The sequence below is a fragment of the Hyperoodon ampullatus genome (assembly GCF_949752795.1).
Source record: "Hyperoodon ampullatus genome assembly, chromosome: 6".
Taxonomy (NCBI): domain Eukaryota; kingdom Metazoa; phylum Chordata; class Mammalia; order Artiodactyla; family Ziphiidae; genus Hyperoodon; species Hyperoodon ampullatus.
Window position 1 is genome coordinate 30,435,486 of NC_136919.1, and position 27,414 is coordinate 30,462,899.

Here is a 27,414-nt window from a genome sequence, read left to right on the forward strand (position 1 = left end):
ATGAGATTCTCTCAATTATTCTTACAACCCTAGGTAGGAGTTTAATTATCACCAATAACAAACAAGGTAGCAGAGGCTCAGAGAAACTGAGTAACTTACCCAAGGTTACACAGTCAATAAGTACCAGAACCGGAATTCAAATCCAGGCCTGTATGCTCCAAACTCGTATTCTTTATATCACTCACACAGTCTGTCAAGAAGAATCTATGCAGACTCCTTCCCTTGATTTTATAGAGAGACAGAGAGACAAGTCACATACAAAGAAGCAGGAATCAGCATGCCATGAATTTCTTACTAAAAGCTATAATACAATGGAGAATTGCCTTTGAAATTATAAGGAAAAATTATTTCCAATGTAGAATTTTATGCCCAACCAACATATGAATCAAGAGGTTTGGTAGAATAAAACATTTTTAGAAATTCAAGTCTCGAAAAAAAAAGCTACCAAATCCTGGCAACAGGAGGTCCAACACAAGGCAAACGAGATCCCCCAGGATATCAGTGAGAGGAGATCTCAGAATTACTACCATGCTGTCTTAAAAAACAATTAGCCCACACTGGAGCAAGAGAAAAAAGGACCCCCGAAAGATAATGCCAGAAAATGAAACTAATAAGCTGATTAATGGGTTTAATCATATTGAGAGGAAATTTATTTAGGCAAAGAATTTGGTGATTAATAAGTGATGGGTATAATGAAAATAATAGAAACAAATGAAAAAGAAATAGTCACTCTCCTATTGATTAAGATCATAGGTTTAAGCCACAAAGCAGTGGCTTAAACTAGAAAATTTTTCTCTTGTAAAAAAGAAGTCCAGAGATAGGCAGTTCGGGGCTCCTAGTATGGTGCTCCATGGTGTCAGAACCCTGGCTGCTTCTCTCTTGTTCTGCCATCTTCAGCATGTGGTTTCTACCTCATAGTCCAAGAACTCAAGCCATTACTCCAAATTCCAGCAAGTAGAAATAAGAAAGAAACAAAGAGGGCAACAACCTAAACTGCTTTAAGACCACTTACAGTAGGTCATAAATGCATTAACACATCCCACTGGTCAGGACTTAGTCACATGGCTGCACCAAGCTGCAAGGGTTCTATTGCTAATTTTCAAAAAAGGTGGGGTGGGAGAAGAATGGCTATTGGGAAATAGCTAGCAGTCTATGCTACCTCCCTCCAGCACTTTCTATTCTCCATATCCTACTTGTTTTTACTCATCATATTTATTAAGCCTTGACATATTTTTCCTTCATTTGTTTTTGTTTCCACTAACCTAGAAGCTCCAAGAGAACACGAACTTTGACTTTTGTTCACCTCTGCACCCCAGTTTTTGGAAAAGTGCCTGAAGCATAAAGGAGTTTAATTAATATGGGTTGAATGAGGGAATGAATTGTTAATTCTAGGGGGGAAAAGGCTCAGAAAATAAATTTAAACATAAAGATCCAGTCCAGGTACAGATGATGCTTTTTTGTCTTGCTTGGTTAGAAATGGACACCCATCCACTAGAAAAACTGACTCATCCCCCTCTGGAATTACTAACTTTAAAAAGCCTCCCTTCCTCTCAACAGGTGATTCAAAAGTCTTTGCAAAGGCACAACCAATACAACCACAGACAATAGCCTTGTAATAATTCCCTAGTCTTAACAGTATAAGCAATATTACTTCAATGTGTGCATGAATGTAATGATTGTGTAATTGGATTTAGTTAGTGTGTGTATTTATATGTTTAGAAGGTAATGTAATTAGTAATTATGTAAACATCAATATAATCAAATTAATAACGTTACAATTAACTATTCTTAATGTAAGCATTATCAGATGCAGGAAAGGAAGTGTATTTTGGGGTAGTGGTATGTAACAGACCTAAATCCTCATTTTCCAAGCAACAGACACTATCTATAACTGAAAATATCAAGAAACACCAGAAAAGGCATATAATGACATTTACATAATAATAAACAAGCTCTACAAGAAACAGCTGAAAATGTTGAAAGTTAGCTACTCTGGGGACCAGTTTCAGGAATAAGAAGGACAAGATCAGAGGTCTGCTGTTTTGCTTTTAAGGTTTAAAAACTATTTGATTCAAACTATATATATTTAAATTTGAATTTTCGAATCTAGTTTGGGGGCCCCATTCCTCTGAGCTCCTGAGAAATACAATCTATATTATTAGGAGCCTTACAAGGTCATACTGGGGGTGGCAATAGGGAGAGAAAATGCACTTAATGAACAAAAGGGAAGAATCACTAGTCTTTAGCTACACGTGAATCACCCGACCGCTGCAAACACGTCCGCGATTTAAAATGCAAAGCATGACGCACGCACGCATCCATACTGCCTTCCCAATGGTCATACACACTCTCCTACACACGAACTTTTACTGATTGTATGCAAGAGCTCTCGGAGACGAGGCGATATGTCCAGACAGGTGGTACAGGAACGACCTCAGCATTCGGCTAATTCTAATATCACTCTTGACGATGGGGGTAAGAACATTTGGGTAAACAAAGGAGCCAGGAAGTCAAAGGTGACACCAAAGGTGTCTAGGGCCGGCCCCGGGCGGACGCCTTACGCACTGGGCTCTCCGGCCGCGGCCCAACCCCGGGCGTGAGGCGGAGCTGACCCGCGGATCCCCGCCCCGAGCCTGCGTCCGGCAGTCGTACAGGCGCCGCTACCTGCTAGTCGGGAAGCCACAGGAGGAGGAGTTTAAGGAAGAATCCTGGCCGCTCCCCTTCTCAGCGCTCGAAGCCGCGCCATGCTTGCCCTCGGAAAGAGCCTGACTAAGGCCCTGGCCGCTCGGACCCTGGCGCCTCAGGTACCCGCCCCGGGGACGCGCCCAAAATGATCCCTTGGAGACGGGAGGGGAGGGGAGGGCCCGGGAGGCGCACCACCCGGCTCGCGCTCCCTGACCTGGGAGCCTTGTGCTGCTGCGTACTTGTAGAGCAAGTCCCAGCACCTGGAAGCGAGGACCCTGGAGCGCGCAGGAGAAGGGGTGCCCTTAGGGGAAGACCGGCTGCCTGTTTCGCCTACGGCCGGCTCGGGAACAACCATGGATGGGGGGCTTTTCTAGCTTGGGTGCCCGGCGGCCCTGAGGCCACCCCTGAAGCGCCAGCTGCTGCGTTCTTGCCGCCCCGCGCCTTTGGGCTCACCGCGCTGGTCCCTGTACCAGGCGCTGGTCCCTTGCCAGGTGCTGGTCCCTTGCCAGGTGCTGGTCCCTATGCCAGGTACTGGTCCCTATGCCAGGCACTGGTCCAGCCTCTTCTACTGACTTTTGACAAGCCACAAGCCCCTCTAGACTGAAGGGTGAAGGAGAAAAAGGTCAACCTGACGCTAGCAAGTGAACGGGCCTTCCCCTTATACATGAAATAGAGCTTCTGAGCATTTTGCAGAGAACCTCAGAGAGGGGCCCAGGGTACAGGTGGCACAGCATCTACCCAGCTGCCACTGTCTTCTGCAGTCAGTGCCCAAGTCATGCAGGGTCGGGAACTTCCTAGAAAATATGATGATGACAACCTCATTAAAGTTAAATGAGAAATGATGAATTGGGAGATTGGCATTGACATATAAAAAATAATAATAATTAAATAAATTTAAAAAGTTAAGTGAGAAATGTACAAAATAGATTTTTGTGATTCGGCGTTAACTGTCGTGGATTGTCCTGTTTTGTGAATCTAAGCTAGAGATGTTTTGTTGTTGTTTTTTGATGTTTAGGTTTGTACTCCTTTCTCAAGGGATAGGACAGGAAGGGGATTTACATACTGACTTCCTGTAAAGACTAAAGAGGAGCCATAACGGTCCCTTCACTCAAAATGAGCAATACAGCCTTTATACTGATTCTCTCTACGGGGGCAGGACCAAAATTATTCCTTACAACTTTATTCTGAACTTTGACTTTACTAAATGTCGATTAAATGCTCTCTTATAGGTGACTTGGAAGTTACTGCTGCTGAAAATGAGCCCTGACACGAGTATAAGGGAGCTTGAAGTACTCATGATTCTTCTCCCAGCACAGTTCTAGTTTCTGCCCTACAACAAAAATCACCTCCCCCGAGCACACACATACTTATTTCAACTGCTGTTTAACCTTTCCCTGGTCTTCCTTTGTTACTTGTTTCTTTCTCTTGTGGAAGATAACAAAATTATGTGCCTTGACCACATACTTGTTTCCAAGTATCAATACAAATTCCTGAAAAATCAACTAAAAAAGCAACTGTTACAAATACCCCACTGGCTCATTTTCTGATATATATTATTTATAATACTTATTAAACTATTATACCAGGCAGTTGTTTGTGTAATATTGTCTTATTAGAATTTGGTTAAAATGACACAAAAAAACATGTCCACCAAAAGTAGGAGTAGCTGCAGTTGTTTTTGGTGGGAATCCCTGCTTTCATTGTAAGCTTAGACACTTGGGCAATAGGAATATAACTCATAGGGGACATGAGTGGAATGAACTCAAGTAGATAATTATAAATATGACATTATGCACAATTAAATCACATACGTAGGCAATTGTGTGTTATAACCAGAAATATGTCAGAGAAAGGAGCCTACTGGTTTCATTTGACATACCAGCTGGTCAACATGAGCCCCAAATTTGTCCATAGCTTTGTTTGTACCAACATTTGTATTAGATAATTCTGATTAATCAGCTTCAGGAATTGGCACATGATATCCAAAACTACAGTAACATGAAATGATAAACACAAATGCCATATGAGAGCGTGTGTATACACGTGTGCATATACGTATTTACATACACACACATTTACATTCACAGGGGATAATTTCTGGCAGGTAATTTCCTACCTAAAGTTAAGTTCACTAAGACTCAGAAGATTAAACACAGCAAAAATTTATATAGTGACCATACCTCTAATACAAGAAGAACTAATGGTTCTTAAGGGATATTTCCATCAACCTAGTATAATTGGATGGATTAAATGCCCTTCTTCACACTGCATCTATAATTAAACCTAATAATGATTCAGACAGTTCTGACCTGTTGATTTTCCTTTATAGAATTCATACAGTCTACCACCATGTTATAGTGCAATTTAATAGATTATGGATTCCCTTTAACATTAGTTATATTCCAGTTCTGTTATTTACCAGTGATGTACTTCACTGAATTTGGAAAATACTTTGTCCTGAATTGAAACTTACATTTTTAAAAAAAACCTAAAGATCTTTCTGCAGGTAAACGTATTTCCATCATTACTGCCAGAACACCTGTATATTTTATAAAGTTCATTTAAATATATAACTGTAACATATAGTATTGACTAAAGATAGAATATTGGATAAATAAGGTAAACCATTTGTAATTAATTAGAATCCTAGTTATAGTTCTTGGATAAAGGACTCTCATTAAGACCCTAGTGCCTTCTTACGATTAACTTTTCATGAAAAGGTGGCTAAGGGACCCCTGCTAGGAAGCAGTAGCTGTATATTCAGCACACTTAAGAGTATTTATCTTTATTAACATCTCTCAGCAAATTCTAAGGAGAGATGACAACAGAGGTACAAACATGGAGTATGAGTCTAATGAGTGTCCCTTCTTTGCAGATTTAGATTTGGTTGTAACATGATATTATAAGCCTTAAGTTCCCCAAATACTTAAATTTGCCTTATGTTTCTTCAGGTGTGTTCGTCTTTTGCTACAGGCCCCAGACAATACGATGGAACATTCTATGAGTTTCGTACTTACTGCGTTAAACCTTCAAAGATGAATGAGTTTCTGGAAAATGTTAAGAAAAACATACATCTTCAGACAGCTCACTCTGAATTGGTTGGATTCTGGAGTGTAGAATGTGGAGGCAGGATCGATAAAGTGTTTCATATTTGGAAGTATGGTATGATTTTTCCAGCTTAAGTATTCAGTACAGATTCTCACTCTTTTAAATGTTACATGACACTTACCTCTTGGGTCTATGTTACTATAAATACACACAGGTTAAATTCAACTTTTAAAGAGGGGAACAACAAATACAATAACAACAAAAAATGAATTCAGTGATTACTCCTCCCACTGGTACCTCTAACAACTTTTGCCCAAATTCCTATGTATCATCCTTGGGAAAGTGTGACATCTCATATTTCAAATCATGAAATTGTGAACTAGCCTTTAATGCTCAGAAAGAACATAGAATGGTTTATTGTATAGATCATTTATGAAAAATTTAAAGCATTGACTGCAAGAGCCCAAGTGGGTAGAGATCATAAAAGGGAGAGTTATTTTTTCTTATTGTTGAATCTGCAACTGGATATCAGGATTTTAGTAGAAACAATTCAATATTTCTAATTTAGGTTAGTTGAGGTTCATGGGGATAATAGTTAACCTCCAGGCCTCACCCAACTCAGATTGAATAATTTGTTAAATTTAGGGAACCACTTTTGTTCGGATACCCCAAGGTTTCAGGGAATTCACTATCATTACACTGCTCTAGGGAAGTAAAGGCAAAGGAATTAGAATTCTCCCCATATTGAAGCTGACTTACTGCTGGTTTGGTAGACAATGAAGAACAGGTTACAGGAATCCCCAGGTTGTTACTCCAGTGTCTAATATTTCTGAAGTCCACATAGGACTTGATGATATCCAGAGAACTTTTAATAATTTCATTTAGTGTCTGGTCATCAAGTTAAGAGTCATAATAGTGTCCAAAGTTAATATTCATCACATACTTTATTGTGAAAAGTGCTCATTCTATATTTAACATGGCCATAGTTTAGAGGATTTCGCTGTTGTAATAGGACAAACCCCATTAAAACACAATTTATGCTTTAATGTGCAACAAGGAGAATTATGTCCCATTAAGAAAATTACTAGTAAGATCGTGATATAACTTACTTAAGCTCTAAGACAGATGTTATTCCTTATCTCTAGCATAAACCATAGAAAACTCTTTTACCATTAACCTTAGGCTCTAATAATATAGTACTAGGCCTATATGTTATTAAATGTATATACCTGTTTGGGTAACAAACAGAAGAGAAACAGTACTGGGTAAAAAGAATGGGTGTCAATAAGTAAGAATTAGCACTGTTTCTTTGGAAGCTGTTTGTTCAAAGAGGCTGAAAAAGCAAATCTTAATTTCATTTATGTTAAATTTAATTCAGTTGTACCTTGACCTGACTACCCACCACCAGCACTACCGAAGAAACAGCCTTCCTCTAAACTAACACTATAACTTAAATGCCTCAAGTAATAAGAATAAATAATATATATGGAGTACTCACTTGGTGCCAAACATTGTTCTAAGCTCCTTTCATGTACCAATTCTTTTAATCCTCGCCACAGCCCTGGAGGTAGATACTATATCATTATCCCTATTTCACAGAATAAGAGACAGGCACAGAATGATTCAATAACTTACCTAAGTCTCCCAACTACCTACTAAATGGTAGCACCTATAAAGCCCATTACTATATGACATCATTGGTTGTTTACATTGCCACTCCCCCTTTAGGCCATGAGCAACTACTTATGTTGGTATCTCTAGTGATATAACATATTGTCCTTATGTGGCCTCAATAAACATTTGCTAAATTGAATGAAACCCAGAAATAGTACAGGTGATTTTATTTTTTTATTGATGTATAGTTGATATACAATATTATATATGTTAAAGGTGTACAGATGATTTTAAACCAAAATAACTTATTTTTCTTACTCCTGTTATTCCCATAGACAATTTTGCTCATCAAACTGAAGTTCGGAAAGCCTTGGCCAATGATAAGGAATGGCGAGAACAATTACTCATTCCAACTTTGGGTCTTACTGATAAACAAGAGAGTGAAATTACTTATCTGGTGCCATGGTGCAAATTAGAAAAACCACCCAAAGAAGGTAAGTTCGTCTCTCTAAATTACACTGAATTTTAATGAAGAACATACTGAAGATTTTAAGCTATAAAAACTAAAGTTCCGTAGGAAAAAGTAATCCTTTGTTTTATATCAGAATATATTGTGATTATAGAGATAAAAATGAATTTGAGCTCTTTGCTTACAATTAAAACAATGAGCATTAAATAATGAAATTTTTTCCAATTTGGAAAAACTGTTAAAGTTTAGGTATGAATATGAAAAGTTTACATGGGAAGAAAGGTTGAGAAGTTGGGGATCTAGAACACAGAACACATGTATAGGTAGGTAAAGGAAAATGTATGATATTTTCTCATAACTTAGTATTTTTTTTACACAGATTACAGTTAATCTAAAAACAGTAAGTATATCTTTGCTTGTAAAACTGGGGGGAATGGATTAATTTAAACTGTTAAGCTGAATTACTGTAGTTTAACTTTTTTGTTTTCCTCTTATTTCTCAGTTTGAAAATAATTATTAAAGATTTATCTTCTTGCTGATTTCACTTTCTTACTGACTTAAGGGAAATATTTACCTCAACCTAATTTTAAAAAGGCAGACTTTTTAAAAGCATAAACTAAGTTTTCTTTCCCCCATAATCCCAACTTCATAGTGTATCTTAGATGACAAAAGATTTGAAATGTCTTATTTGGATCCTATCCAACTGGACCTCCCCTCAGCCTTCAGCACTGTCTACATGAACTTAGTGGCTCCTAGAACAGTGTCACATCTTGGTTATCTGCCTCTATGTTGTTTATAATTCTTTAGTTGCTTTGTACTTTTTCTCCTTTTACTTCTCAAATCTACTTGTTCCCTAGTTTCTTTTTTTCTACCTGCTCCATACTTCTGACCAGAAGGTAAACTGATTTTCAAGTGTTTACCTGGATATTTAGGAACAATAAAACCACCTTCTTCATTTTTTTTTCCCTCAAAATCTCACATATCACTTTGGGTCCTTTGCTGACTGTTCCTGTTAGAAATGGAAACCTGTAGGGGGAAATTATACAAACAAAAAAGTGTTTCCTCTCAGAATTGGAAAGAAGAAGGAAATATATGAGATCAGAAAATACTTTTCTTATTCATTTCTTACCTAGAATTAGACTCAGGCAGCTCAAAAATCCTAATCCTATCATAAATTCTCAATATTTGTTTAAATGACTAATTTTATAGATTAAAAATCATTCTGATAATAGCTTAATATAGCTTCCTTTTTCTTTGTTCTCTATGATAAGCTTAATAGCTCACCCTTAAACATGGAGAAAGACTTTCTAAACATAAAAGCTAGGAAAAATGCAAGAAATGCAAAGAAATCATAAATATGTGTACATAAACATTTTTATGTTTGATCCTCCAAATCTGTATATGTAGATTAGCCTTCCACTGGAACCACGCTAACCTGATGAGAAATTTCTTGAATATCTTTTATAAATTATTTTCTCCCTATTCCAGGAGTCTACGAGCTGGTAACTTTTCAGATGAAACCTGGTGGGCCAGCTCTGTGGGGTGACGCATTTAAAAGAGCAGTTAATGCCCATGTCACTCTAGGCTACTCAAAACTAGTTGGAGTTTTCCATACAGAATATGGAGCACTCAACAGAGGTATAGTTGTCCATTTCTTCTATGAAATTTAAAGTGTACTGGTGACCTACTAAGTTCCTCCAATATTTTGTCACTGTTTTTGATTATGCCATGTATTTAATTTTTATTGCCAAATATTTAGGGTTTTTTGTCATTTTAAGGGTTGAAAATACCTGTTTTACGTAACATTTATTTAGAATGTTAACCACTTCTGAAGGTTTTTCCAAATGTTGAACTGCTGTTTTCCATGATACATCAAAATAAAATTAAAAAACTGCAAGGAGCCTAAGAAAAATCTGTTCTTCATCGTTTTTTTCCTCTAAATATATTTTTATTGACTTTTTAAAATAATATTACTTGGGATAGAGTGTTTGTCTCTGAGTGAAAAAGTAATACATATTTTTACAGAGACTAAATATCATGGCCATGACCAAAGGTGGGAAAAAACCATTTTCCACTACTTAGAGATAACACTGTTAACATTTTGGTCTTTCTATTCCTGTGTCATTCATATATATGTAGGTGAATGTATATATGTGTATACATATATATTCATATTCATATATATGCTAGAAATAATGCATATGCATGATTAATGACTTCCTAACACTCCACTGAGAGTAACGTATGGCAGACAGATAGATAGTGCATATCTTTACTTAATAAACACCTATTTGAGGCTTTTAACGTTAAATTTGAAAGTTACTGCAATCTGAATTTCACAGTTTTTTGTGGCAAACTCTAGAAAATACATGTATAGTTCATCTGGAAGGATAAATGACCAAGAATAGCTAATTCATTATTTCCATCTGCCTCCTCAACTTCCTTACTTGAATGTCCAGTGGACATCTCAAACCTAACATATTCAAAACTGAGCGTCTGATCTTTACCCAGAAATTTAACTTCTAGTAACATATCCTAAGAAAAGAATCCGAATATACAGAAAAAAATATTTTCAAGCCGGAAAATATACGAAGAGGAGAAAAATTATGAAAATTATTAGATGTCTATCTCATACCACATGCTAAAATAAAATTCAAATGGATTATAGATTTTAATGTAGAAGAAAAGAAGTCATAAAATTACTAAAATAAAATATAGATGCTTTTTTTTTTTTTTTTTGGCTGTATCAGGTCTTAGTTGCGGCACGCGGGCTCTTTGCGGGCTTCTCTCTAGTTGTGGAGCACGGGTTTTCTCTCTCTAGTTGTGGCGTGAGGGCTCCACGGCGCGTGGGCTCTGTAGTTTGCGGCATGTGGGCTCTCTCGTTGAGGCATGTGAGCTCAGTAGTTATGATGCACGGGGTTAGTTGCCCCACGGCATGTGGGATCTTAATTCCCTGACTAGGGATCGAACCTGCATCCCCTGCATTGGAAGGTGAATTCTTTATCACTGGACCACAAGGGAGGTCCCCCTAGATGCTTTTTTTTAAAATAATATGGATGAGAACTATATTTCTAAACCAAAAAACAAATGAAAACAATGAAGGCAAAAATATCAAGTGATGAATTTTTTATAAAAAGACTCAATCTTTCTGCATGCCTTAAGACACCAGAAATGAAATTCAAAAGCAAAAAGAAATGTAAAAACGTATGCAAAGGTAGATGTACAGATGACTACTAAATATATATTTAGGAAGACGTAGATTAAGACTATAAGGAGATGCCATTTTCACCAAATAAAGACATACTTATATAGATATAGTACCAGAGAAGCTGGGAAAAAATAAGTACCCCTACTGTGTAGCATATACTGGCTTAATAATTCTCCACCACAAAACTCAGCAATATAAATGAAAAGCCTTAATTTTAAAATTATTTTTGCCAATATTCTAGGAAATATGCATAGTTGTATAGGTGTGTTCAGTTACACAGGAAGGAAATTTGAAAGAATATAAAATATATAGTGGTCACTTGAATGATGAAAATAATTTTTAAGTGGTATTTTAATTTTTATAATGAACATATATAACTTTTATAAGAAAAAACTGAAAATGAGTGTGCACACTTTTTAATCTTAAATTCATTCTTAGTGGAGAAAAGGGAATAGTAATATGCTGAATATAACTCAGTGCATCATTTCTGGACAACTTATAGTATATACACTGTACCTATATAAGATATTCCCTTTGGTTCTCTCAATTTTAATTTTAGGAGTTTACATTGAGGAAATAATGATATCCAGACTGGTTGGGTTTGAATCCCAGCTCCACCACTTACTAACTTTGTGACTTGGAGTGAGTTACTTAACCTTTCTGTGCCTTACATTGCTCATTGATAAAATAATGATAATCATAACCTACCACCTAGGATTCTTGTGAAGACTAAAGGAGTTAATACATGCAAAACGCTTAGAGCCAGGCCTAGCACATAGGAAGCACCCAATAAATGTAAGTAGTGATTTGTCTTTGACATTGTTATTTTTATAAATATACATGATAGGTGCTGCTCTAAGGAAGTTTTTGTCAGCATTGTTTACAATAAGGAAACTTTAGAAACAATGTAGTATGACCCTATGTATATAATATACTTGTAATACACAGACACATATATACATCATATATATCATGCGTCTCATATAAGCATAAACATATATGCTGTGTGTCTATAAATACATAAAAATGTAAAATACATATATATATATATAAATATGGAAAAGATACACCAAAATAGCAAAGTGGTGAATTCTGGGTGGTAGGATTAGAAACTATTCCTGCTTTCTCTTTTTATTTATTTGCATTTTCCAAAATCTATACAGCCAACATGTATTACATTGTAATTATTTTTAAATTTTTAAATAATTTAAGTAAAAGAACATTTATTTCAGTATTCTGTAGAATACCACACTATTTTGAATGATATAAATAATCAACAATAGGGCTTCCCTGGTGGCGCAGTGGTTGAGAGTCCATCTGCCAGTGCAGGGGACGCGGGTTCGTGCCCCGGTCCAGAGGGATCCCACATGCTGCGGAGCGGCTGGGCCCCTGAGCCATGGCTGCTGAGCCTGCGTGTCCGGAGCCTGTGCTCCGCAATGGGAGAGGCCACAGTGGTGAGAGGCCCGCGTGCTGCGGGAAAAAAAAAAAAAAAAAATCAACAATAAGGGGCTGGTGTAAAAAGTTGTTACATCTATGGGGCAGAATTCACATGTTAAAGATTAATAGCATTGTCATAGAAACTTCTCATTGTTGACTTTTTAAAATCAATTACAAAGTATAATATACAGTAAGACCCTAATTTTATATTTCTCATCTTTTAAAAGAAATACAATAAATATTAATAAAGGTTTTCTCTGGGTGGATAAGTTTCAGCTACTTTCAGTTTTCTTCTTTGCATCAGCCAAATATTCAGTAGTGAGCATAATTTTTTTTATAATCTTGCTTTTTCAAAATAAAGTAAAATCCTTCTGTTTCTTCTATAAAACCAGTTTGACTAATTAATTTATAAATTTCTCTCCCAAATCTTTGACTCCTCTGAAATCTTATCACTAACATACTTAGTGCTACCTTTTTGATAATCACTATTTTGATTTAAAGAATAGGACTTTTAGTTTCTGATTAATGTTTCTGTCTTTCTTATTTGAGTAATGCCACAGTCTTTAGAATCTATTTCTGGTTTATTTATTTCTGCAGTTCATGTTCTTTGGTGGAACGAGAGTGAGGATAGCCGAGCAGCTGGGAGACACCAGTCTCATGAGGATCCCAGAGTTGTGGCAGCTGGTAAGATATTTCACTAGGTACGAGTTATTCTTAGAACAAATTTCATTTTGTCAACAACTTTATATACCTTCTTATGAATTTTTTTTTCAGTTCGGGAAAGTGTCAATTACCTAGTGTCTCAGCAAAATATGCTTCTGATTCCTACGTCATATTCACCATTGAAATAGCTTTCCACGGAAATACAAAGCATTGCATGAACTGCCATAAGATGTGTTTGTTAATGGTGCTTAAATTCTTCCAAGAGATTCTCACTTTTATTTGAAGGAGGTGGTAAGCTAATTTGCTATATCCCTTACATTTTTTAAAAGCTACTCTCCATCCACTGTCACCACCACTTCAGGAAACAGTCTGTTCATTTTCCCCTTGGTATTTCAGTATCTGTCACACATTAAAAATAGTTGCCATTACTACAATGTCTTGATTTTTCATTTGTTTCAGAATATCTCTTGTTCTCTATTTTGACAACCCTCTGCTTTTATACCATTTTCTTTTCTTCTTTTTTTTTTTTAATGGTAAAGTCCTGTTCCAGTGACTTTTTTTTTTTTTTAAGATGTTGGGGGTAGGAGTTTATTAATTAATTAATTAATTTTTGCTGTGTTGGGTCTTTGTTTCTGTGCAAGGGCCTTCTCTAGTTGTGGCAAGTGGGGGCCACTCTTCATCGCGGTGCGCGGGCCTCTCACTGTCTCGGCCTCTCTTGTTGCGGAGCACAGGCTCCAGATGCGCAGGCTCAGTAGTTGTGGCTCACGCGCCTAGTTGCTCCGCAGCATGTGGAATCCTCCCAGACCAGGGCTTGAACCTGTGTCCCCTGCACTGGTGGGCAGATTCTCAACCACTGCGCCACCAGGGAAGCCCTATACCATTTTCTTACATACAAATGATTGTTACATTTCCATACCTGTGATAGTATAGTTAAATTATATGTATAAATTATCAACGTTTTCATCATGTCTTTTTCTGAGATTATAAAAGTTTTTGTTCAGTAAGATTTTCTATATAATACCAATTGGGATCCATAAAAAAAATCCATTAAACATTTCTTTACTACAGAAAAGTACAGTATCATCTGTGTCATTTATGTTAATAATGGTTTTTACATTAATAATTAATGAATTACTTGGAAAATAATGTTATTAGGTCCTGGTATTAAAGCACATTGATAACTCATTGGTTTATGTGCTTGCAGTGTCTTCATTTACAGTTAATTTTACTAATTTTTACTTCATTTTGGATCACTGTTTAATAAAGATACTTGGTCATCTATTTGGTTTTTCTTAAATTGAAGTATAGTTGATTTACAATGTTGTGTTAGGTCATCTATCTGTTTTAATGAGATTTATAATTATGGAAATGTCTGCCCTAATAAAAGCCTATATATACAATCTGATTCTTTCTATTGTGTTTTATATTTTTATCCTCATCTCTGGAGCTGTTGTTGTGTTGCCATAAGGTAATGAGACAGTAATAATGTACTATCTTTAATGTAAATATTGTCACCTCAAGTAAATAGCCTGCTAGTAACCTTACAAGAATTTCTTCAGTACCATCACAGACATACTAGGATTTTCTTACAAACAACTTTAGTTTTTATTTTAGTTGACTGCCTCAGCCTTCTTAAACTAGATTTGGCACTTCTAAGCTCTCCTGGTAGCTTGTACTTACAGCTATGTTATTTTATGTTTCTAACACACTGCAAAAACAATAAATTATGAATTAACTATCTATGGGAAACCTGAAAAATAGGAAGCACGGTCATCTCTCACTTACCTGATCCTCAGGAACCTGAAGGACAGATGAGTTCCTAGTAAGGCAAAGAACACCCTAACTCTGAAGGCTAAACTCTATTAGACATGTTAGAGGCATTGGTTTTGAGTTTTGACTAGGAGTCTTCCACCTCAGTTTTTTGAAAAGTGGTCACTTAGGGAATGAGGTGGTGGTGGTATGAATTGCAGTGTGTGTGGATGGATTTCCTCTGGCGTGAGATCAGCTGTGTGCTTAAGGCCATGTTTGGTCACATGAAAGTGTACAACTGTGTCTGCCTTTTCCTCTTTCATTTATCTTTGGACTAGCTAGAACATTTCCTGGTGATGGCCAGGGGCCCTTTCATCCATCCAATCCAGAGCCCTGATGGAGGTTTATAAAGCAGCAGCAGACCAGCATTCTTACCATGTCCTAGACAGAACTGGAGAGCCAGTAGAATGATGGGCTTCACTCCGCTGATGAACTACAGGTGCTTCTATTTGCTGACGCACCCCTGGATCAGGAACACGACAAAGCTGGCCGGGACAGAGGACATCGCAGAGATGACACAGATGGACGTAATTACGTCCACTAACATGTTCTTCTTGCAAAGAGAAAGTCAGTGAGAATCTGAGCGTTCACTGATGCAACTGAGGACTCAAGGCGGACACACACATGCACACATGCAATATGTGAAGAATAGCCCCGGGAAAAATACCTGTTCAATAAATAAAATAAAATTATTTTATTCAGAGTTAAAACATCATTGAGGTAAAAAAACTGACAGTGCAAATGAAAAACTGATTTCTCTGAGTTCATGAAAAAGTCTGGTACCAAAATGAAACTATTGAAAGAGGTCTGAGAAGGAATCTCCTGGCAGTCCAGCGGTTAGGACTCTGCACTTCCACTGCAGGGGGCCTCGGTTCAAACCCTGGTCAGGGAAGGCCTGGCCCAAAAATAAATAAATGGAATTTAATTTAATTCAATTTAATTTAATTTAATTTAAAAATGGTCTGAGAGTAGGCTAACGGGGTTCACTTTGGTTCAGTTTTTGACATTATAAGAGCAGCAGTTTGTAAATTCTCACACACACAAAGGACTGCTTTGGTTTGAAAACTTAATAAATGCAGAAATATTAGCGTGAAATTACTCAAATATGTTAAATTCTTCTGGCTGTAAGTAAACTGGAAAACAACAATGTATAGCATATTAATCTAACAGAAACAAAAATTCTAACAGATTCTTGTTATAAGAACGGTCTTATACACGCTTTATACAGGGTCATATAGAATTCCTAGTGACCTATACTGATACACTATAGGAGATACGCAGAAACAATAATTGCCATGCTCCACGTATGGGATCTACATTTTCAAGTATTAACTGGAGCTCGGTCTTGACTAATGTAAGATCACTAAGTGCCAGTGATGGCTTTGTATTTAAAAGTCTTAAACAATAAACTGTTAGGTGACCATGTTTACCTGCCAGCTACTCCCATGTACCAGTTACTCACTGAAACATTATTTATAAAATAAACATATGGAAACACTTAAAAATCAATAGGGAAGAAATAACAAAGTTATAGTACAAATGTCCCTTGGTATTTCAGGGGATTGGTTCCAAGACCCCAGCAGATACCGAAATCTGCCATGATCAAGTCCCTTATGGAGAACAGTGTAGTATTTGCATACAATCTATGCACATCCTCCTTATACTTCATCATCTCTAGAATACTTATAATACCTACTACAATGTAAATGCTATGGAAATAGCTGTCCATAGAATGTAAATACCATGTAAATAGTAGCCTGTGGGCAGCAAATTCAAGTTTTTTCCTCTTTGAACTGTCTGGAATTTTTTTTTAATGTTTTTGATCCGCAGGTGCAGAACCCGCTAAAGCAGAACCCGCAGATACAGGCCAACAGTATACTCAAACACTGGATTATTGGAGAGTATTAAAATGAATGAACCATATCTGAACAACTTACTTTGTTACCTTTGTCTCTTAATCTCTCTGAGCTTCTTGGTTGCTGTTTTTGTTTTAATCTGTAAAATGGAAATATGAACCTCACAAAGTGAAATGAAAGAGAATAAGAAAGAAAATATTAAGTAAAAGACATTAATATACACGACAGCTCCTACATGGTATCAGGCACATTAGAATCTGATATTCTCTTGTCTGCAAAATAGGTATCACTGATGTTCTCTGAAAGAGAGAGGAATAGGATATATGATTTGAGAATAATCAATGTTTATTAGAACCTCTTAAGAACGAGAAGGTCAGCGAGACAGGAATGAGAAAAGAATTAACCAACCAAATGAGGGCCTAGCTCTCATTGAAGAGGTAATCACAAACGAGACTCTAGTCACATGAATCTACCAAGAGGTCTCATTCCAGAACACTCACAGGCTCAGGACCCTTATTCAATGAAATATACTTTGAAATAGAATTTATACTAAGGCAGCCTGTAAAATTACGATTTTTCTCTAACTATTTTCAATGTTTATTTTGTGCTGAGTGCGAACTTCCAATGACTCCAACAGAGTGGGAAAATTGGGAACTGTGTTTTTTAATATCCAGTGTCTATATAAGAAGAAAATCATCTTGAATATGAAGACTACTTCAACTAATGTCGTTAAGCTATCTTGCAAAGACAACACAGAATGATTTTCTGAAGGAACATTAATCTGTGTAGTGTTGATTTGCTATAAACCATGTGTCTGTCAACCTTCATAAGAGATAGAGGGATATGTGAGGTTCAATCATGAAGTGTGTATGGGAAAATCCTAGGCACTATCCTGAAGGACCTAACAAGGGGCAAAAGAGACAACAGGCCCCATGGGTTTGGACAAGCCTATCAGCCCCTTGCACTAATGCTGTGGCCCTCAGTACAATGTTGAGAATAAATAACGCATAAAAAATTATAAAGACGCTGTAAAAGCAATCCATGATGGTCAAGTAAAGCTGAAAGAGATTAAAAAGTGAATTGATTACTCAACTGATTTAAAATAAATGGTAAACTGAACCGGTTTTAAAATCTGGCTTTAAACCCTGGATGTGCCACTGAGCAGCAGTGAATCTGAGAAAATTACTTCTCTCTCAGAAATTCACCTTTCTCACTTGGAGATAAAGCTTAACTCACAGCGTTTGGCAGATAATTAAAACCTGTGAGAAAGTGAGTAGGAAATTGTCTCAGCACTTAGCAATGTCTTCCCTCTCTAAGTTACAGTCATGCATTTTACTCTTCACTATCTGGTAAGTACTTTCCCCTTGTAAATTCTCACTCCCTTTCTGATGACTAGATGCAGTTGATGGTGGGGCTCTAAGGATGGCAGAGCCACAGGGTCGAGAAGCCTGGGTCCTTAATTCACCACATACAGAAGAGCTGCTTGCCAATTAGGAAAACCCATTTTAGATCTTAAAGAACAAGAAATAGGGCTTCCCTGGTGGCACAGTGGTTGAGAGTCCGCCTGCCGATGCAGGGGACACGGGTTCGTGCCCCGGTCTGGGAAGATCCCACATGCCGCGGAGCGGCTAGGCCCGTGAGCCATGGCTGCTGAGTCTGCGCGTCCAGAGCCTGTGCTCCACAACGGGAGAGGCCACAACAGTGAGAGGACCATGTACTGCCAAAAAAAAAAAAAAAAAAAAAGAACAAGAAATAAAATCCTACTGTGTCTGAGACATACATTTTGGTGTCTATTTGTTACAGCACTTTAGCCTAACCTATTTAATACATTCTTGAAAGGTTGAACCATATTCAGGAATACCAGATACAGCGGAAAGTGTCAAAACCAGTCTTAAATAAATTATGTGAATGACTACCAACCAAACACTGAGATATTCAGTATGCTACCCTCCTCAGTCATAGGAAACTGGCAGTAAGGCTTATAACTCATAGATGGAATCCTGGAAGTTTCCTCAGAGGGGTAACTAAGAGAAATGACTTACACATGGTAGCAAATGGGGCAATTTCCCCAGTGATGAAACAGCCCAGTCAGAAAACCCTACAGTGAAGCCCACTGTTTGACAGCCACCCCTCCAGGTATTCAAAGAGCTGTCAATTTTTTTTTTTGTCTCTCTCCAAAATATGATCTGATAGTCAAGGATCACAAACATAAAAATATTATAGGAAAAACCCTAGTAACAAGAGAGAAAAGGAATCAAACGAGAGAAAATATAATAAAACTTGAAAGAAAAAGAAATAATACCGGAAAAAGACCTAAAGCAATGACTAAAATAAATACCTGTAATTAATGTCCACAGATATAGAAATATTTAACCCATGAAAAAGAAAGAGAATATTATTTTTAAAAATAAAAATATTCTGGGGAAGGGATAAAAAAGAGCTCTTGTAAATAAATACTGTGAAAGTAGGAGTTTAAAATTCAGTAGATAAGTTAGAAGATAAAACTGTGGTACTTAGGGCTTCCCTGGTGGCGCAGTGGTTGAGAGTCCACCTGCCGATGCAGGGGACACGGGTTCGTGCCCCAGTCTGGGAAGATCCCTCATGCCGTGGAGCGGCTGGGCCCGTGAGCCATGGCTGCTGAGCCTGCGCGTCCGGAGCCTGTGCTCCGCAATGGGAGAGGCCACAACAGTGAGAGGCCCGCGTACCGCAAAAAAAAAATAAAGAAAAAACTGTGGTACTTAACCCCAAGAAAACCTACACCAAAAAAACTCGAGATGTAAAATAGTAGAAAAAGAAAGTGAGAAGATCAAGTGGAGGCAGAATGTTTGAAAAACAGAAGTTCCAGAGATTGACAAGAGAAGGAAAAAACTCCAAGAAACACAAACATTTTTCAGGATTGAAGAGTGTCCAGATTAAGAGGGGACACTGAGTGAGGAAAAATGGATGAAAAAAAATGCCTACTCCAAGGCATGTAATTGTGAAATTTCAGTAATTGTGAAATTTCAGAACCCCAGGGAAAATGAAAAAAACATAAAAGATTCCAAAAAGAGAAAGAAAAACAAGTCACATACAAAGAATTAGGAATCAGAACGCTACGAATTTCTTACTAGAAGCTATAATACCCTGGAGAATTGTCTTTGAAAATATAAGGAAAACTTATTTCCAATGTAGAATTTGGGTTATATACCCAACCAACATATGAATCAAGAGGGTTGACAGAATAAAACATTTTTAGAGATGCAAGTCTCAAAAGTTTAACTCCCACGCACCCTCTCCAAAATGTAGGAGAAAAAGAAAAAAAAAAAAAAGCTACAAAATCCTGGCAACAGGAGGTCCAACACAAGGCAAATGAGACCCCCAGGATATCAGTGAGAGGAGATCCCAGAATTACCACCATGCTATCTTAGAGAACAATTAGTCCACACTGGAGCAAGAAAACAAAAGACACCCAAAAGACAATGCCAGAAGATGAAACTGCTAAGCTGATTAATGGGTTTAATCATACTGAGAGGAAATTTATTCTTTTGGCAAAGAATTTGGTGATTAATAAGTGATAGGTATAATGAAAATAATAGAAACAAATGAAAAAGAGAAAATAGTTACTCTCCTTTTCATTAAGATCATAGGTTTAAGCCACTAGAAAATGATTTCTCAAGTAAAAAAGGAGTTCATACAGGGCTCCTAGTATGGTGCTCCATGGTGTCAGAACCCTGGCTGCTTCTCTCTTGCTCTGCCATCTTCAGCGTGTGGTTTATACCTCATAGTCCAGGAACTCAAGCCATTACATCCACATTCCAGCAGGCAGAAATAAGAAAGAAACAAAGAGGGCGACAACCTAAACTACTTTAAGACCACTTACAGTAGGTCATAAATGCATTAACACATCCCACTGGCCAGGACTTAGTCACATGGCTGCACTAAGCTGCAAGGGTTCTATGGCTAATTTTCAAAAAAGGTGGGGTGGGAGAAGAATGGCTATTGGGAAATAGCTAGCAGTCCCTGCTACCTCCCTCCAGCACTTTCTATTCTCCATATCCTACGTGTTTTTCCTCATTGTATTTATCAATCCCTAACATATTTTTCCTTCATTTGTTTACCTGTTTCCCCTAACCTGGAAGTTCCAAGAGAACACGAACTTTGACTTTTGTTCACCTCTGCACCCCAGTTTTTGTAAAAGTGCCTGAAGCATAAAGGAGTTTAATTAATACGGGTTGAATGAGGGTATGAATTGTGAATTCTAGGGAGAAAAAATCTAAGAAAATAAACTTAAACATAAAGATCCAGTCCAGGCACAGATGATGTTTTTTTGTCTTGCTTGGTTAGATATGGACGCCCATCAACTTGAAAAACTGACTCACTACCTCTGGAATTACTAACTTTAAAAAGCCTCCCTTCCTCTGAGCAGATGATTCAAAAGTCTTTGCAAAGGCACAACCAATACAACCACAGATGAGAGCCCTCTAATAATTCCCTAGCCTTAATAGTATAAGCAATATCACTTCAGTGTGTGCACGAATGTAACTACTGTGTAATTGGGTTTAGTTATGTGTTGTGTGTGTAGTTATGTGTGTAAGAAGGTAATGTAATTAGTGATAAAGGCATAAAGATCAATATAGTGTAAATTTTAACTATTTTAATGTGATTTATCAGATGAGGGAAAGGAAGTGTATTTTGGGTGAATGGTATGTTAACAGACCTATATCCTCAATTTCCAAGCAACAGATACTATCTGTAACTGAAAATATCAAGAAGCACCAGAAAGTGTATATAATTCAGAAAAAGGGAAACCAGCATTAGAAGAAACAGCTGAAAATGTTGAAAGCGGTTACTCTGTGACCAATATCAAGAATAAGAAGCCAAGATCAGAAGTCTGCTGATTTGTTTGTTTAAATTTGAATTTCCATTATCTAGTTGAGCGCCCCCATTCCTCTGAGCAACTAAGAAATACTCTCTCTAACAAGGCCATGCTGGAGGTGGCGACAGGGAGAGAGAATGCACTTAATAAAGAAGAGTGAAGGCTCACTGGTCTTTAGCTACATGTAAATCACCCGAGTAAAAATTAACCCCGGCAAACAGGTCCACGAGTTAAATGCAAAGCACGACAGGCACGCATCCATACTGCCTTCCCAATGGTCACACAAACTCGCATTCTACACACGAACTTTTACGAAGTGTATGCAGGTGTGCATGGAGATGAGGTTAAATTAACTAACTAATGTCACAGCTGACACTGGGGGTAAGATCTCTTGAGGGAACAAAAGTGCACCGAAGGGTCAAGGCTGACACCTAACGGGCCCGGCAGGTGGTGGACGCCTCGCTGACTGGGCTGCCCACCCCCTCTACCCCCTCCTCCTCCCCCCCCCCCCCCCCCCCCGCCGCAGTAGGAGCTGCTCCCTACCAGTAGAGAAGCCACAGAAGGAATTTAAGGAAGAATACCGGCCGCTGTCCTTCGCAGCGCTCGAAGCCGCGCCATGCTTGCCCTCCGAAGGAGCCTGACTAGGGCTCTAGCCGCTCGTACACCGGCTTTTCGGGTACCTGCTGCTGGGGCGTGCCCAAAATGTCTCCTGGCGGAGGGGAGGGGAGGGGACTGCTGGGAGCGCGCTGGCCGCGCATGCGCCTACAGACCGAAGAGCCCAGGTCTGCGAGCTCGGTGCTGCCGCCCCGGGACACCCTGGGGGAGGAAGCGTGCCCTTAGGGGAAGACCCACTGCCAGGGTTGCCTCCGGCCGGCTCGCGAACAGCCATGGACGGGGGGCTTTTTGCAGCCTAGGTGCCAGGCAGCCGTGAGGACACCCCTGAAGCGCCAGCTGCTGCCTTCTTGCCGCCCCGCGCGATTGCTGTCTCAGCATTGGGGTCTATGCCAGGCGGTGGTCCAGCCTCTCTTTGATTTGTCCTTTGACAAACCTCTTCAGGCTGAAGGGGGAAGGAGGAAAAGGTCAACCAGCAGCTAGCAACAGAACCGGCCTCCCCCTTTTTAACGAAATACGCAACCTCCCAGCATTTTGCAGACAGAGAACCTTAAAGAGGGGCCCAGGGTGCCGGTGGTGAAGCAGCCTCCCAGCTGCTACTGTCTCCTGAGGTCAGTGCCCAAGTCAGGCAGGTAGGGTAAGGAACCTCACAGTACATAGGACGACAGCCTCATTTAAACTTAATGAGAAATGTACAAATAGACAGCTTTAACTGACGGGAATTGGTCTAATATGCGCATCTAACCAAAGATTTTTCTCCTTTTGTTGTTTAGGTTTGTACTCCTTTCTCAAGGGATAGGACAGGAAGGGGATTTACATACAGACTGACTTTCTGTAAAGACTAAAGAGGAGCCATAATGGCCCCATCACTCAAGATTAGCAATACGGCCTTTATACTGATTCTCTCTACCGGGGCAGGACCAAAATTATTCCTTACAACTTTATTCTGAACTTTGACTTTACTAAATGTCGATCAAATGCTCTCTTATAGGTGACTTGGAAGTTATTGCTGCTGAAAATGAGCGCTGACACGAGTATAAGGGAGCTTGAAGTACTCATGATTCTTCTCCCAGCACAGTTCTAGTTTCTGCCCTGCAACAAAAATCACCTCCGCCCAGCACACACATTCTTATCTCAACTGCTGTTTAACCTTTCCCTGGGCTTCCTTTGTTACTTGTTTCTTTCTCTTGTGGAAGATAACAAAATTATGTGCCTTGACCACATACTTGTTTCCAAGTATCAATACAAATTCCTGAAAAATCAACTAAAAAAGCAACTGTTACAAATACCCCACTGGCTCATTTTCTGATATATATTATTTATAATACTTATTAAACTATTATACCAGGCAGTTGTTTGTGTAATATTGTCTTATTAGAATTTGGTTAAAATGACACAAAAAAACATGTCCACCAAAAGTAGGAGTAGCTGCAGTTGTTTTTGGTGGGAATCCCTGCTTTCATTGTAAGCTTAGACACTTGGGCAATAGGAATATAACTCATAGGGGACATGAGTGGAATGAACTCAAGTAGATAATTATAAATATGACATTATGCACAATTAAATCACATATATAGGCAAGTGTGTGTTATAACCAAAAATATGTCAGAGAAAGGAGCCTACTGGTTTCATTTGACATACCAGCTGGTCAACATAAGCCCCAAATTTGTCCATAGCTTTGTTTGTACCAACATTTGTATTAGATAATTCTGATTAATCAGCTTCAGGAATTGGCACATGATATCCAAAACTACAATAACATGAAACTGTAAACACAAATGCCATATGAGTGTGTGTGTATACATGTGTGCATATACGTATTTACATACACACACATTTGCATTCACGGGATAATTTCTGGCAGGTAATTTCCTACCTAAAGTTAAGTTCACTAAGACTCAGAAGATTAAACACAGCAAAAATTTATATAGTGACCATACCTCTAATATAAAAAGAACTAATGGTTCTTAAGGGATATTTCCATCAACATTCCATTTATGTGTGTGTGTGTGTGTGTGTGTGTGTGTATGAATGACATGAGAAAAAGGAGACCAAAATGCCATATATTTATGTGTATGTATGTACATGTACATATATGTGTGTATATGTATATTAGAAATAATGCATGTGCATGATTAACAATTACTTCCTAACACTCTAGTCAAGTATACACAGCAGACAGATAATTATACATACCTTAACTTATTTAATAAACACTTATTTGGGGCATTTAACTTTTAAAGTTGGAAGTGATTGCAGTCAGAATTTCAGAGCATTTTTTGTGGCAAACTAAAAAAATGTATGTAAAGTTTACCTGGAAGGATAAATGACTAAGAATAGCTAATAAAATAGTTGAAAGACACATTATATCCATCTGCCTCCTCAACTTCCTTACTTGAATGTCCAGTGGACATCTCACACCTAACATATTCAAAGCTGAGCTTCTGATCTTTACCAAGAAATTTAACTTCTAATAATACATCCTAAGAAAATTATCAGAATATACAGAAAAATTTATTTTCAAGTTGGAAAATACATGAAGAGGAGAAAAATTATGAAAATTATTAGATGTCCATCTCATACCATATGCTAAAAAATAAAATTCAAATGGGTTACAGATTTCAGTGTAGAAAAAAGTTATAGAATTACTAATAAAATATAGATGAATTTATTTAATAATATGAATGACAACTATATGTCTTAAGCCAAAATAACAAACAAATGAAGAGACAATGAAGGAAAAACAATGAATTGATGATTTTATTATAAAAAAGCTCAATCTTTCTGCATGCCCCAAAACACCGTGAATGAAATCCAAAAGCAAAGAGAAACATAAAAACTTATGCAAAGGTAGATGTACAGATGCCTACTGAATATATATTAAAGAAGATGCAGATTAAGACAATAATGAGAGCCATTTTCACCTAATAAAGACATACTTTTATAAATATAGTACTAAATAGGCTGGGAAAAAATAAGTACCCCTACTGTGTAGGGTACACTGGCTTAACCTTTCCCCTCCACAAAATTTGGTGATATAAATTAAAAGCCTTAATTTTTAAATTATTTTTCCCAATATTCTAGGAAATATGCATAGTTGTATAGATGTGTTCAGTTACACAGGAAGGAAATTTGAAAGGACGTAAAACATATAGTGGTCATTTGAATGATGAAATTAATATTTATTAAGTAGTATTTTAATTTTTATAATTGACATATATAACTTTTATAAGAAAAAATTGAAAATGAGTAGGCACATTTTTTAATCTTAAATTCATTGTCAGTGGAGAAAAGGGAAGAGTAATATGTGGAGTATAAATCAGTGCATCGTTTCTGGATGACAATTTATAATATGTACACCGTACATATGTAAGTATATATAAGATATTCCCTTTGGTTCTCTCAGTTTTCATTTTAAGAGATTATACTGAGGAAATAATGAGATCCAGACTGCCTGGGTTTGAATCCCAGCTCCATCGCTTACTAACTTTGTGACTTGGAGTGAGTTACTTAACCTTTCTGTGCCTTACATTGCTCATTGATAAAATAATGATAATCATAACCTACCACCTAGGATTCTTGTGAAGACTAAGTGAGTTAATACATGCAAAACGCTTAGAGCCAGGCCTAGCACATAGGAAGCACCCAATAAATGTAAGTAGTGATTTGTCTTTGACATTGTTATTTTTATAAATATACATGATAGGTGCTGCTCTAAGGAAGTTTTTTGTCAGCATTGTTTATGATAAGGAAATTTTAGAAACAATGTGATATGACCCTATGTATATAATATACTTGTAATACACAAATAGACACACATAAATCATATACATCATGTATCTTATATAAGCATAAACATATATTCTGTGTGTATATAAATATTTAAACATATAAAAATAAATACATATATACATAAATATGGAAAAGATACACCAAAATTGAAAAGTAGTTATTTCAGGTTGGTAGGATTAGAAATGATTATTGTTTTCTCTTTTTGTTTAACTGCATTTTCCAAAATCTATACAGCTAACACATATTACTTATAATTACTTTTTAAAAATTTAAATAAGTACAAGAACACTTATTTGAGTATTTTGTAGAATACCACACTATTTTGAATATAACAACAATATATATTTTGAATATAACAACAATAATGTGTTGGGATAAAAAGTTGCTATATCTATAAGGAGGAATTCACAGAGCCATTAAAACTTAATATCACTGCCAAAGAAAATACTCATTGTTGATTTTTAAAAATCTATTTCTAAGCATAATATACAGTAAGACCCTAATTTTATTTTACTCATATTTTTTGAAGGAACTATACTAAATATTAATATTAAAAGAGGTTTTCTCTAGGTGGTTAAGATTATGGCACTTTTTATATTCTTTGTATCAGCCAAATTTTCAGTAGAAAACACAATTTTTTTATAGTCTTGTTTTTTAAAGTAAAGTAAAAGCCTTCTGTTTCTTCTTCTATAAAACCAGTTTGACTAATTATCTTATAACTTTCTCTCCCAAATCTCTGACCCCTCTGAAATCTTATCACTAACATACTTAGTGTTACCTTGTTGATACTATTTTGATTTAAAGAATAGGACTTTCAGTTTCTGATTAATATTTCTGTCTTTCTTATTTGTAGTAATGCCACAGTTTTTAGAATCTATTTCTGGTTTATTTATTTCTGCAGTTCATGTTCTTTGGTGGAACGAGAGTGCAGATGGCCGAGCAGCTGGGAGACATCAGTCTCATGAGGATCCCAGAGTTGTAGCAGCTGGTAGGCTATTTCAGTAGGCACAAGTTATTCTTAGAACAAATTTGATTTAGTCAATAACTTTATATACCTTCTTATGAACTTTTTTCAGTTCGAGAAAGTGTAAATTACCTAGTGTCTCAGAAGAATATGCTTCTGATTCCTATATCAATTTCACTGTTGAAATAGTTTTTCCACAGAAATATGAAGCATTTCATGAACTGCCATAAGATGTGTCTGCTAATGGTTAGCATTTTAAAAGCCAGCTCTGTCCATTGTCACTACCACCTCAGGATAGTTCTGTTCATTTTCCCCTTGGCATTTCAGTATCTATTATACTTTAGAAATATGTAGTTGCCACTACTGCTTGATCTTGATTTTTCATTTGTTTCAGAATATCTC

General features: G+C 37.2%; 1 protein-coding gene across 3 annotated transcripts; it reads left to right on the forward strand.

Moving 5' to 3' along the window:
• Nucleotides 1-2,744: 2,744 nt before the first annotated feature.
• Nucleotides 2,745-27,201, forward strand: LOC307054365 (protein NipSnap homolog 3A-like; the record flags this gene model as incomplete). Of its 3 annotated transcripts, none has more annotated exons than XM_079706014.1 (6): nucleotides 2,745-2,804; nucleotides 5,637-5,847; nucleotides 7,683-7,841; nucleotides 9,305-9,454; nucleotides 26,950-27,036; nucleotides 27,125-27,201. In XM_079706014.1, 6 exons carry the CDS (start codon nucleotides 2,745-2,747, stop codon nucleotides 27,199-27,201), a joined length of 744 nt encoding a protein of 247 aa, XP_079562140.1. The 3 variants fall into 3 exon arrangements, with proteins under 3 accessions (XP_079562140.1, XP_079562139.1, XP_079562141.1); XM_079706013.1 differs by lacking the exons at nucleotides 26,950-27,036; nucleotides 27,125-27,201 and adding exons at nucleotides 13,059-13,145; nucleotides 13,236-14,329; XM_079706015.1 differs by lacking the exons at nucleotides 9,305-9,454; nucleotides 26,950-27,036; nucleotides 27,125-27,201 and adding exons at nucleotides 13,059-13,145; nucleotides 13,236-14,329.
• Nucleotides 27,202-27,414: the final 213 nt, after the last annotated feature.